At 41.2% G+C, this 13857-nt stretch overlaps 1 protein-coding gene across 1 annotated transcript in view; it reads left to right on the top strand.

Annotated features, from left to right (window-relative positions):
- Positions 1-13857, top strand: part of GRIN2A (glutamate ionotropic receptor NMDA type subunit 2A) — a 132888-nt gene that overhangs the window by 98576 nt on the left and 20455 nt on the right. The window contains exon 9 of the mRNA XM_058568880.1: positions 1571-1758. Within this exon, the coding sequence (XP_058424863.1) occupies positions 1571-1758 (188 nt within the window). The remainder of the gene's footprint in view (positions 1-1570; positions 1759-13857) is intronic.

Here is a 13857-nt window from a genome sequence, read left to right on the forward strand (position 1 = left end):
CTGGAGGAGCATAAGGACTTCTGAGATGAGGATAATATTCTATACCTTGATCTCCGTGGTGATTTCAAGGATGTATATGTATGTAAAAATTTATCCAGCACTTTATTGCGTGTAAGTTATACCTTAATAAAAATAAATATATCAACAAAGGAAAAAAGTGCCATGTTTATTGACATGGAAACACATCTATGTGTGGTGTGAAATGAGAAAAGAAGGTAATTTGTGAAAAGGTTTGTATGGAACAATCATATTTTGGGGGTTAAAACAAGAGTTGGCAAACTATAGCTTCTGGGCCAGTCTGTTTTCATAAATAAGCTTTTATTGGAACAGAGCTGAGTTTGTTCATTTATGTATTACCTGTGGCTACTTTCATGCTGTATGTTAGTTCCCCAAGGCTGCCATGACAAAGTCACACAAACTGAGAGGCTTAAACAACAGGGATCCTTTATCTCATGTTCTGGAGGCTGAAGTCCAAGATCAAGGTGTCACCAGGGCCACGCTCACTCGGAAGGCTCTAGGCAAGGATCTGTTCTGGGCCTTTCTCCTTGCTTTTGGTAGTTCCCAGGCTTGTGATAGCGTAACTCCAACCTTCACATGGCATTCTCCCTGTGTGTGTGTCTGTGGCCAAATTTCCCCTTTTTTATGAGGACACCAGTCATGTTGGATTAGGGGCCCATCTTACTCCAGTATGATCTCATCTTAACTAATTACATCTTCAATGACCCTATCTCCAAATAAGATCATATTTTGAGTTCCTGGGGGGGTAGGACTTCAACACAGGAATTTGAGGGGGATCACAATTCAGCTTATAACATGATACAACAGCAGAGTTGAGTGGTTGCAATAGAGACTGCATGGCCCACAAAGCCTAAACTGTTTATTATCTTGAATTTACAGAAAAAGTTTGCCAATCCCTATTTTAAAAGATGTGTGTTTGTGTGTGTATATGTGTACGTGTGTGTGTGTGCATATGCATAAAAAGTTTGGAAGACTGTTCATTGATATATTAACAGACTTTGCCTCTGAGTTACAGAATTATGGACACTTTAAATTTTAACTGTATTTTTAATATTTTCTACATTATTTGGGTTTCCAAAAATTATTACTTATAATTTTTGTGATATAAATGAATAATCAACATGTTTCTTTGGGAAGGAAAAGACATCATTCCTATTTAGTCCTCTCCCCTCCCACACACTACACCAAACTCTCCTATCCCTTAATGGTTTGTTTTGTTCCGATGCAAACCTTTCTAAATAGGCCGCTGTTCTCCACTGTTGGGAGTGCTCAGGGCAAACACTTCGCGAGCCAGCAAGCTCAACTGTTTACTCACTTGGGCATAAGGATTCTTCATGTCTTTATTTAGCTGTCTCTTGTAACTGGGAGAAAAAAGGTTCTGGCTTTTAGCTCCTCATTAAAAATAGATCCTTTTATGATAAAGGGATGGAGCGGCCATGAGTCATCATCTCCAGTGTGGAGGAAAGTGTGTGATGCTGGATCAGGCCTGAGGAGCTGGGCCCTGAGATGGTACCCCGCATCCCCGTGACCCCCTGGTTTCTTGTCATTGCAGGAAACTGGATGCTTTCATCTACGACGCGGCGGTCTTGAATTACAAGGCGGGGAGGGACGAAGGCTGCAAGCTGGTGACCATCGGGAGTGGGTACATCTTTGCCACCACTGGTTATGGCATTGCCCTCCAGAAGGGCTCCCCTTGGAAGAGGCAGATTGACCTGGCCCTGCTCCAGTTTGTGGGTGATGGTAAGACCTTGAGTGACCCCCTACTTTGGGGGACTTGAGACCCTTGCTCTCTCTGTTTTCTACTTGGCTTTCCAGTGGATCTTTACATGATGAGTTTGCAGGCTAAGAATATTTATTGAGTGCCTAGCACATGATACTGTGGTTCTGTAGGTTGCTTATAATGGAAACCAATTTTAGACAACTAAATTTTAAAAAGGAATTTATTTTAAGGATGCAGAAGTGTCTATCTCAGTGAATTTAGGAAAGAGTTTCACAAATAGGTTTAGAGAAAAAACAAGAGCCAGGGCAGTCCTGGGGCCTCAACAACAGGAATTCATAGGTCCTGTCTCCGGAACAGTGGTTCTCAATGGGGGGCAATTTTGCCCCCACCTCCCACCCTGCCGGGGATATTTGGCTATATCTGGAGACATTTTTTTTCATTGTCATGACTGGGAGGCTATTTGCTACTGGCATCTAGTAGATAGAAGCCAATGATGAGAGATGCCGGCCAACTATCTTACAATGCCCAGGACAGCCCCCCACATCTCAAAACACAGAATTACCTGACTCCAAATGTTAGTAGTGCTGAGGTTAAAAAACTGTGCATTAGATCAGTGACATTACATAACTAGGCTACAGTGAGTCCCAATCTCTATTCTCTAAATTCTAAATTTCGAATTCCAGAGGAAGGATTCCTGATGTATTTTGGGTCAAAAACTCTTTCCTGGACCCATCAGGAGTGACTAAGGGGTGGAGTTATGTTGTATTAACACAGCAGCTCCTCTTATTATCCTATGGAGGAATGAAGGAGAGGCAAGCCCTAGAAAAGGAACAGTGAGCAGAAATCCATGGATTTCCACTACAGTCTACCTCTTGACCACCTATCATGCAAAAAAATATGGTTTCCCCCCCTCACGGGGCTTACAGTCTAATGGGATTGTGGCATTTATGGAACTGTACAGCTAATTGGACTGACTCTGTCTCCAGCAGCATTTCCTTCTGATTATCCTTCTCCACTTCACAGCTGGTGATCTTACCATGGCCCGTTGTTTCGTGACATGGTTTTTGGAATCCCGTCACGGCCCAAATGGCATGTTGGTTTCCCTTTGAATTGCCAACACTGAGATAGGAAAAGCAAAGCCAGCAGAGGTGACAGGTTAACCCTGAAAACTCAAGTGAGCATGAGTGGGATACAAAAGCTCAGGGCATCTGGCGGAAGCTGCATTCAGGAACAGGTGGAGGCTGTATTCAGAGATGGTTACAGAATATGCTATGACTGTCTAGAGCTGGAAGAGGAAAATCTGGCCACCACTATGGCCAAATACATGGACAGAGGTTAGTGCATAGGGTTGCTGTGAATTTGAACAAAGGACATAATTCCTGGCACTTTCTCTTCTCTCTACTCTCATAATTAAACCCTAGATTCTCATAGTGCCATCAAGAAATCTAAATGTGTTTTATATTTAACTCCTAAATAAGAACATCTGATTCTTTGAATTCCCTGTAGGGCATTTGTACCTTCCTCAGATCATGAGCCGTGTTCTCTGCTATGTAATAGTAATTTGTGGCTGCGTTGGTCAGCTATTGCTGTGAAATATTAGAGGCCTACAACAATAAATGTTTATTTTGCTTATGGGAGTGCAGGTTGAGAGGAGAAGCTCTACTTCAGGCTGAGGTGGCTATGGTGGCTCTATTCCCTCCGACAAGCCCATGGGTCAGCTGCGTGGTCTCTGCTCTGCCTCTATTTACTCAAGGTCTGAGACTGAAGGGGCAGCAGCCACCTGGGAGGAGCTCTTTTCTCAGCTATGTCAGAGGCACAGAGGAAAACACCTAGCTGCTCATGCACATTTCAAGTTTCTGCTTTGTCACATTCACGTCTGCTAAAACCCTTTTGTCCAAAGCAAGTCAGATGGCCAAGCCTGAAGTGAAGTGATCAAAGGCATACTCTACCTTTTATGGGAGGAGTCTTGAGTTATATGACAGGAGGTGTGGAGACAGAGAGGGGTGGAGAAGTGGGGCTAATTGTTCCATCTGCCATAGTGGTTGCCTAATCACCGAGACCTGGGGTGAACTACTCAGCAAACGAGAGTCTCATTTCCAGCAGTAAAACCACAAAATGCTAAACATAACAGATGACTGGTCAATGAAGAACTGAGTGAATAAATATATGCATGGATGAATGGCTGTTGTTGGGATGTATTTAACTTGACAGGAAACTTCTAAATATGATGGGTAGCTGTCAAATAAGAGAGTTCTAATTCTACTCCTACCTACCATTGCTGTCACTCTTGCAACATCTATTATGAAACAGCAACATATTTAGGAATAGGATATGCCAATCACCATACTGGATGCATTACATGTGTTCTTTAATTTAGTATTCATAACAACCTTCTGAAGTTAAATATTGCTTATACCCATTTTACAGAGGAGGAAACTCTAGCTCATAGGGCTTGTGAGTCCCCTAGCTAGTAAGTGGCAAAGCTTCTGCTTAAAGGGCCTTATTCTGGAAGGGGGTCAATTATGTAAGACTCTCATTTCTTTTAATTCCCTAAGATGTCTATCAAACTTGGCTAATTAGACACTTGAGATTTATATATCCTTTAGGAAGGAGTAATTTAGTGTATATCTAAACTAAATCTATTGTCCTATTTACAAATACTTCTGTGAAAAGGGTAATCTTGCTTAGCCTCAGTTTACTCATCTGTAAATGAATGCAGAAATATTTACTTGATAAGCTGGTGTGAGGATCAAATGAGAAGGTACATGTAAAGAGCTTAGCTAAATGCAAAACCTGGAAATAGAAATAGTTCAATAAATGCTAGCTGGTACCATCTTCATCATCACCATCATCATTATCATTATCATCGCCATCATCGTTATCATCACCATCATCGTTATCATCACCATTATCATCATCACCATCATAATTATCATTACCATCATAATCACCACCACCACCACCACCATCATCATCACCATCCTCCTCATCATCATCATTGTTGTCCATCCACAACTCCAGTATTCAACACAGCTTATTTAGCATTGTGTTGGCAATAATATGGTCAAGTTAGTATCATGGAAACAACCTTTGTGGTGCTAACAGAAAATGTCCTCTTTGTGGCAAATAAAAAATAAAAAGTAAAGGCATCCGCGTAGGCAAGAGGTGTGTTCCTTGTGCTAGCAGAGCATCTAGCTTCTTATGGATATTTTCCGTCCTGGCTCATTGCTTTCCTGGTCAAACTGATGGGTTGGGAAACGTGTCTTCTCAACTTCATCTTTGGAGACCATCTGGAGGCAAAGCCATGGGAGAGAAAATGACGTAGCTCCAGGGGGCGTCTTAAGATAATCTTCCCGAAAGCCATGCCCAATTCTGAATGTCTCTCAAGGAGTAAATACGTGAATTAACACAGCTGCATAAATATTTCACTTATCTTATGCAGCTTCAGCAGGATTAATTATGCTCTAAAATTAGACCTGTAAAGAGCACAGTGCTGAGCAGTACCTAATTATTACTCATCCTCTAGAATGGAGTGTTTATTTCTTGTTACAGAATAGCTGTGGTGGACGATTACAAGTCTAATGAGTGTCAAAAGTATAAAAAATTTTCCTAATGAGCTGTATAAATATAACCTTTGAGTGGAGTGTTTGATTTGGGGGGAACCTCTTATGTGAAGCCTGCCGGGCATTTCCCTAGGAAAAAAGCTATTGACCTACCTCAAAAGATACACAGGATCCCAATGAGACTCTACTTTCCTTTTCTTGTCTACTACTTGTGTCCTTTCTGAAATAGTGGAGTGCACCATAGGAATCTCAGTAGTTTAGTGACAACAGTCCTAGGTACTTTTCAGCATTGATCATCAATATCCAATATTTACTGAGAAACATACCTTCCTAGGCACTGATGTTCCAAGAAGGGAATGTCATGGTCTTTTTCTTCTTTCCTTCACGGATCTTATAGTCTAGTTGGTTGGCAATGTATAAAGTTAAAATATCTGATCTCAAAATATGAACATATTTATAATAATTCATATATGTATGAATTAATACATACATATATATATGTGTATATATATTCTTAGGTATCTTGGATAGGTGAGAGATGGTCAAGGAGAAATATGAGATATACTAGTTTTTTTAATGGAAGAATGAAAGGACAGAATAAGTCATAAAGAAACAAGTGTAGTAAGATTTAGACAAAGAATAGAACGGGCCAGAGTTCATAGAGCCCCTTCATTAACTCATCCAACAGCCAGAAAATATCTATAAAGTACCTGGTATCTGCCTGTCACCCAGAAGGTGACACTTGAGTGAGAACATAAAGAATGAGTAACTCTGGGACCTAAAAAAATGGTATTTCTCACTTCAAAGGGGAGGTTGAACAGCAGGTCTCTCAGGTCCCATCAATCTCATGGATTTTGTAATTTGTTTTTACGTGATTCTGGGATTTGAAGAGACAGAAGGAAGATCATAGAGGTTAAAGCCCTTTCGATGTATAGAGGGCAGCAAAATAACATTGAGCAGAACAAGATTATATCACAGTATTATTCAGAAGCAAGTGATACTGAGAAAAAGGAAGGAAACAGTCGTTTTTGAGCCTGGACCCAATGGTCCAGTACCATGCTAAGTACATCACAAATGACCTTAGTAACTCTTCGTACAGTATTCTGCAGTAGATCTTATCATCTCCATTTTGCAGAGCAGGAAAATGAGGCTCAACTGGCTTAAGTGAGCTTCTCAGACTTTAATGAGAACAGAAATCACCGGGGGGGATCTTCTTAAAAAATGCGGATTCTGTTTCAGTAGGTCTGGGGAGGGGGAGCCTGAGATTCGGCATTTCTAACACGCTCCTGGGTGACGCTGATGCTGGTGATCTGTGGACGACACGCTGTATAGATTTTTATAGAGGTAAAAATTGAATCAAGTTCATCTGACTCCAGTTCTGATCATCTTTCCATTAAACCAGGCTTGTGGGAGAAATCTTGGTCACTGGCGGCCAGATCACCTTAGCTATAAATAATACACTTCAGCATTGAGAAGCATTTAATCTTCTTCTTTGTGCTTTGATCACTTTTCATGGTTGTTGGTTTATTTTTAAACTCAAAAATACACTACTTGTCCCTGGTATCTAGTCAAAGTTCATTGAACAATAAAATTAGATATATGCATTTATCATATATTTTTATGAATTATTTATAAGGTATATTCTTTAATTTTTTTGTGTGTGTTTGAGGAAGATCAGCCATGAGCTAACATCCATGCTAATCCTCCTCTTTCTGCTGTGGAAGACCGGCTCTGAGCTAACATCTATTGCCAATCCTCCTTTATTTTCCCCAAAGCCCCAGTAGATAGTTGTATGTCATAGTTGCACATCCTTCTAGTTGCTGTATGTGGGACGCGGCCTCAGCATGGCCGGAGAAGTGGTGCGTCGGTGCGCGCCCAGGATCCGAACCCGGGCCGCCAGCAGTGGAGCGCACGCACTTAACCGCTAAGCCATGGGACTGGCCCTATATGGTATATTCTATTGCACTTATATTTAGGTATATATGACAGATCTCATATCTGAAATATTTAAAGGATATGACACATGTATCTCTTGTATTAATAGGGTGACCAGCTCAACCCATTTTGCTGGGACTCTCCCAGTTTTAAAACTAGTTAGTGACTCCAGTTAAATCATATTTGAGCATATATGATATATCTCACATACGAAATGTAAGAAAGATACATATATATCATTTCAGTTGGATAGGTACATTGGGTTCACTTTCTTCCTTTTGTACTGCAACTTTGAAAGCAATCATTTAAAAGACTCCTCTAGATTGATAACAAATTGGAAGGGACCACACACTCTACTCTCGTATTAATAAGGAGCCTTGCTGCAATAGACTCTAGAGCTTTGGAAAGCACCTCTCCAGGATAATAATGCTCACAGATCTTGGAGTGGGGGAGTGCTGGAGAGGAGTCAGTGGAGAAGCCCACTCCCTGCTTCTGAGTGGGTCAATGTTGACATTCCTGATTCCTTCATTTGTTGACCCCTCTTCCACTGAAGCATGCAGGATGGCTCTTGACGGTAAGAGACCCCTTGCTGTGAGCCAGAATAAGCAGTGTGTGATTGTAGAAGTTCTTTGTGGATCTAATTAGGATTCTCATAAACTGCTCTGAGCCACTGGATGGGTTGCTAATATCCTCAGCACTGCCCTTGTCAGCTTCCCGACTTAATATCTTTGGGCTGACGTCAGGGTCCCAGAAAAGCTGGACACCCCCGCAGCTTGGGTGGAGATAACCACTCACGCCTCCACTCCCAGGATGGACATATCCCTGAGTGGCCTCTGCAGCCCGTCTTCTTACGGCTGGCTTAGGAATGGTATGGGAGTGTGGGTTGAGGAAATCACCGCAGACACCCTCACTCCTAAATATTTTCCCCATTCACCTTTCTCCAGGGTCTGAAATTCCACCAGGCAAGCATGAACTCTTCCGTGCAACTCCCTTTGAAAATGGGGCTCCTTTCTCCATCTTCTCCTAAACCCATTTCCTGATTTGATATCTGACCCATCCTGTAGCCCATATACCACTTCATGAAGATTTCCTTAAAGACCACAGCTCTAAACTAGATACACTTATAAGTTATAAACCCCTTTAGCTCAGTGCTTACGCATTCTTCTGGCATTTAGCAAAGCAAGACAAGTGAAGGGGTAAGATGGAAGGTTCTACAATTTCTTAGCTGTATAACCTCGGACAAAGTAATTTCTCTGAGTTCCAGTTCTCTTATCTTTAAATTAGAGTTCTTTAGGGATTAAATGTGGGTTAAAAAAAAAAAAAAACATAAACAAACTAGCCCAGGGCTTGGCACATATGAGATGCCTACTCATTGCTGACTGCTCGACGTCCCCTGGCCCACCGGAGTGCACTGCACTGTAAGTCCCTTGAGGGGATACACTATTATGTCCATTCTTGTTGCACCCCCCCACCAGGACTCACTATTGAGCTTGGCACACAGTAGGTGCTCAAATAAAACTCATTGAGTGGATGAATAAACAAATGAATGGATTTGAAAACATTACAGACATACTTTTGCAAGGCTTATTTCATCAATTAAATATCTTCTCTCATGAAGGGGATGTTATTTTCTTTAGGAAGGACATTAGGTATCTCTAGAGAGAGAGAGATGCAAAGAGGAAATCACTAAATCACTGTCTGATATGACAACCTTTGAAAGCCTCTGACCCCGTATTCACTATAACACAGAAGCAAATTCCTCCATTGTCTAATCTGTGTGCTATAGTAGTCAAATATCTCTGTTTTACTTTTTCTTTTTAACAATTTTCTGGAATGCATATAACCAACAAGATTATATATTCCCTGGCTTTTAGAACTGAAGTGGATCATAAATTGTTACTGAGTTTGTGGTTTGTGATCAAGGAAGTACAGAAGAGAGTGTTTTCCTTAGGGTTTGGCAAACTATGGCCACGGCCCAAATCCCACTACTGCCTATTTTTGAAAATAAAGTTTTATTGAAACAGTCACATCCATTCATTCAGGTACTGTCTGTGGCTGCTTTCACGCTACAACGGCAGAGTTGAGTGATTGCAACAGAAACCATCCAACCTGCAAAGCCCCAGATATTTACTATCTGGCCCTCTACAGAAAAAGTGTGATGACTCCTGGTCTTAGACTGTCTAGAGAAAGATAAGAAGGGCAGCGAAGATCTAAAATTGTAGGTTGTCCGGGTCTCCTAAGGGAAGGGAGAAGATTAAAAGGAGAGGAGTAAGAAAGAAGGGCAAGTAGGATGGGAGCAAAAGAGGGACAGAGATGTATGAGAGGAGAAATAGAAGGGAAGAAAGGACAGGAGAGGAGGAGGAAAATGATAAAGGGATAAAGAAGAAGAGAACAGCCAAAAAGGAAGGAAAGAGGAAGAAAAAGAGGGGGAGGGAAGGGAGAGATGAGGAGGCCAAGAAAGGAAGGAGTGGAGAGGAGAGATCAGAGAGAGATCTGCGCTAGGGGACCAGTCAGGCAACATCCAGGCTGGGCGTCTACAGAGCAGGCTGGATTTGTTCCACTGAGCAATCAGCCACGTTGCACTGACCAAGGCTGAGAGCAGTCCACTGCCCCATCTCCACTCGGTCGTGGAGCAAGGCGCAGACCACCGGCTGACTCACTCCTGCCTCAGAGACGTCTAATCTGTCTCCTGCTAGCTTCTCTTGCCAGCAGTTCTTCGTGACAAAGGTCCCTGTGTCCTCAGATGACTCAGCAACACCCTATTGCAACCAGCAGCCTCAGCCCATTTAAAGAGATAAACACCAAAGTAAGGATAGGGGATTTGGAGGAGAGGAGGTGCCAAGAATCTGAGAACTCCCTTTGAGGGGAAGAGACAGTTTTCCATTTCTCTAAATGGAAGTCATTCAGCAGCTACCATTATCATTGTTATTTCTATGGACATTTATAATAATAGGTAACACCTATGGAGGGATAATATAGGTCACAACATAATCTCAGTCTTTATATGTATTGATTTCATTCAGTCCTCACAGAGATTAAATGGCATGAGTTACGATTATGAATCCCTGTTTACAGATGAGGAAACCGAGTCACAGATAGGTTAAGTAATGTGTCCAAGCTAGTAAGTGGCAGATCTGAGATGGGGACATGGGCAAGCCAGCTCCAGGCCCTTTGCTCTCACCATTATGCAATATTGCTTCTCCTTTGTCTGTTATAACCCTCACAGACATCTTGTAAGGCAGGTTTTCTCATTTGGAAAGGGGCAGAGCTGTGATTTAAATGCAGACAGGTCAGAATCCAGATTCTGTATTCCTTTCTCTTGCACAGCATTGGCCCCCTGCAGATGATACTGGGCAAAATCACTTGGCGACAGAGGTTGAGGGTGGGAGACAAAGTGACATACACTTTCTTTCATTCTTCCACGGTGAAGGAGACTTGTCCATGCCCCGGGCCTTGGCACCATGGGAACAGGCTCAGCCTAATTTTTGAGATCATTCAACCTTGGCGGTTTGGGGAAAACTCAGGACCCAGAAGCAAGAGATGAGAAGGAATGAAACAAGGACAGAATGTAATTAAGAGGAGTCGGATGTTTGGCCCCAATACAGGCTTGCAGAGCAGCCTCTCCAGGTTCACAAAGACCCCTCTTGGTTGCCGGAATTGCTTGTTCCCCGCAGGGCTCCCAGGAGCTGCATAATCCCCAGCATTTCAGAAAGTTATTGTTCCTTGCTAAACGTGTTTTAATCAGATTGAGACTTCAAAGGCAGGAATCACAGTTTGGGCTGAGCTGGGCTACTCGATAAGTCACGAACGTTCCAATCAAGTCAGCAAAGACCGGGTGCTGTTGACGAAGCCCCCCAATTTATCCACCCATTTGCTCACTCATTCTCCCTCTAGACATTCAGCCAACAAAGAATAACTGAACAACTTCTAAGCTCCAGGTGGTGGGATATAAAAATGATTAAAGGCTTGTCATCTATTGCCCTTAATATTTGCCTTACTTATAAAGATGCTGTTGACACTTCTGTGTCCATCAGACTCACTTGGGGAGCCTGCTGGAAATGCAGATGCCCAATTTTCACCCTGTGGGGCATTTTTACATCCTCTCTGAGTGATTCTAGTAAACAATAAGATTTGAGAACCACTGTTTAGAATAACAGTATTTAGCCTTTAGAAGCGTCTTATTCTCTGATTGGCAAGTACTGGATACAAATGTCAGCGGCCATCAGCTCACTCATTTGGGGTCCATGAAATTGGACCTCTGCCCTGTGTTTTATTCCTCCTTCTTCTCTCAGGGCTCCTGATGGGGTTTCCACATTTAGAGACCTTGCAGATTGTGAAAACCTGAGGAATAAACGGTGTCAACTTGTAAGCATTAGCCGGCACAGCGGCCACAAGAAGGAATATCGAATGGGAGGAGCAGTCAAAGGCTTTGTTGTTCAACTTCCTCATCCAGAAGGGAACAAAATAGACATGAAACTGTGTGCTTCTTCCAAAGGTTTCGTTTCCATGTATTGACTCTGACAACAGCGTTGAAAATAAAGCAGACAAGACTGAAAGACCCACGTTGGGGCAGAGAACAAGCCAGTGCTTCTGTTGATTCAATTCAGTCTGGAACCAGATTTGGCCCAATGGCTCTCCTGATTCCTTATTCAAGTAGATGTGGTCTCATTTGAAAGCACCCGGGGAGTGTGGCTAGAGACCACTACTGATGATGGGTTGACTAAGTCTAATTTTTCCCTGTGGATTTCATGATGGCTTCCACTCCATGTGGATGACTTTTACATGCACAGAAGCCTCACTTATACGCAAAGTAGCAGCTTTGATGATATTTACCCAAAGGGGGTGATGATTAACGACCATTTTGATGCCCCAGCAGCTAAGTCACTTTGACCCTCCTATGATCTAAAAATGAAGTCCAGAGCAAGCTACTCATTTGGAAACGAAATGTTTTCAAATGGAAGAAATGTGTCAGTCCTAAATATAAATTAGCAATAAAGGGCTTAACTGCTTCTTCCCTGGCCTGTGACCAGATGGTACCATAAAAATTAGACTTGTTTATCTCTCTCATAATTTTAACCAGAGACATATTTGGAATAATGATGGAACAGTACTTACTCAAGAAACAGATAAAATCTAGAAATATCCCAGAGAGCTGTTGGCTCTCCCTTTGTGTTTAAAGCTCCGAGAGTTTTCGTCTGTGTAAGTTCATGGTGAATTTCCCGATAGGTCCCTTGAGATGCAGAGAGGCAGTGTTTATTATCAATCTGACACCAGGATTAGAACAAGGTCAGCGATGTCAAACTCGTGCCTGACGAGCAGTGAATCGCTCAAACCAGGGAAAGTCAGTTGTCAAGAGAACCATCAAAGCTGAAATAAGACATAATGAACGGCTTGCTGGTAAGTTAAACACTGATGTCAGAACTCATGCAGGATTTACGGGATAGATAAACAGCGGCCCCAAATCCCTCTCAATCTACATTTTTTAAACACTTTTATTTGAAAAGGCTATATAATATGCATATAAAATCACCCCAATCTACTACCTTAATGTAATTATTTTTAATTTAGATATTACCTTCTGGTCCTTTTTACTTGCAGAAACATTTCTTTATATAATTATAATTATTGCTTATATACACTTTTATATTCTACTATTTTCAGTTACCATTGTATTTTAAACATTTTTTTCATGTTGTTACATAATCTGATCCTCACAATTATTTTAATTTTTGCATAAAATGTCATGATCCTTGTTAAACCACACTTCACTACATTATTTTCCTAATGTTAAACATTTCATTTTTTGGCCAGTATAGATAATGATGGAAGGAACGTCTTCATGCCTTTCTTTTTTCTTTTGAATTGTCTATTTATAACAAACTCTTAGATGTAGAATTTCAAGGGTTAATGGCTATAAACATTTCTGGGAATCCTGATATAAAATGTCATATTAATATCCCAAATTATTCCCATTTAAAAGTACTTCTAATAAGGAATCAATGTACCAATTTTACAATAATCTAGCAGCATCGAGCATATGGTTCTTTTTGCTATTTTAGAAGGTGCAATGTGCTGTCTCAGGGTTGTCTTCATTTGAATTCTTTTGAATACTAGTGAAAATGGAAAAAAAAAGTGAGTTGTCTTTTCATCTTTTTTGACCATTTAACTATTTTTACATATAAATTTTAATGAACATTTTATATATCTTAGTAACTTATTAAACTTTGGTTGTAATATTTCACACAAAAAAAGTCATGAATGTAACAGCTTGGCGTGTAGTTAAGAACAAAGGCTTGGGTTCAAATATAAGAGCTGATCTTTACCAGCTCTATGACCTTGGGAAAGTTACTTACACTTTTTAAGGGCTGGCTTCCTCCCCTTTGATTTAGGGATTGTAATGGAACCAGCCTCGCCAAGTTAAATGGTATAATGTATGAGAACAGCTTGGTGTAGTACCCATCAGACAGCAGGTACCCAATAAGTGTTATAGATGATAACAATAATGAGAATCTCCTTAAACTGAGATTTCTTCTTGTTCGTATATACAGTTTCTTGAAAAGTTATTTTGATTCTTTTTTTTTTTTTTTTTTTTTTGTGAGGAGATCAGCCCTGTGCTAACAT

The sequence above is a fragment of the Diceros bicornis genome, chromosome 26 (assembly GCF_020826845.1).
Source record: "Diceros bicornis minor isolate mBicDic1 chromosome 26, mDicBic1.mat.cur, whole genome shotgun sequence".
NCBI lineage: Eukaryota > Metazoa > Chordata > Mammalia > Perissodactyla > Rhinocerotidae > Diceros > Diceros bicornis.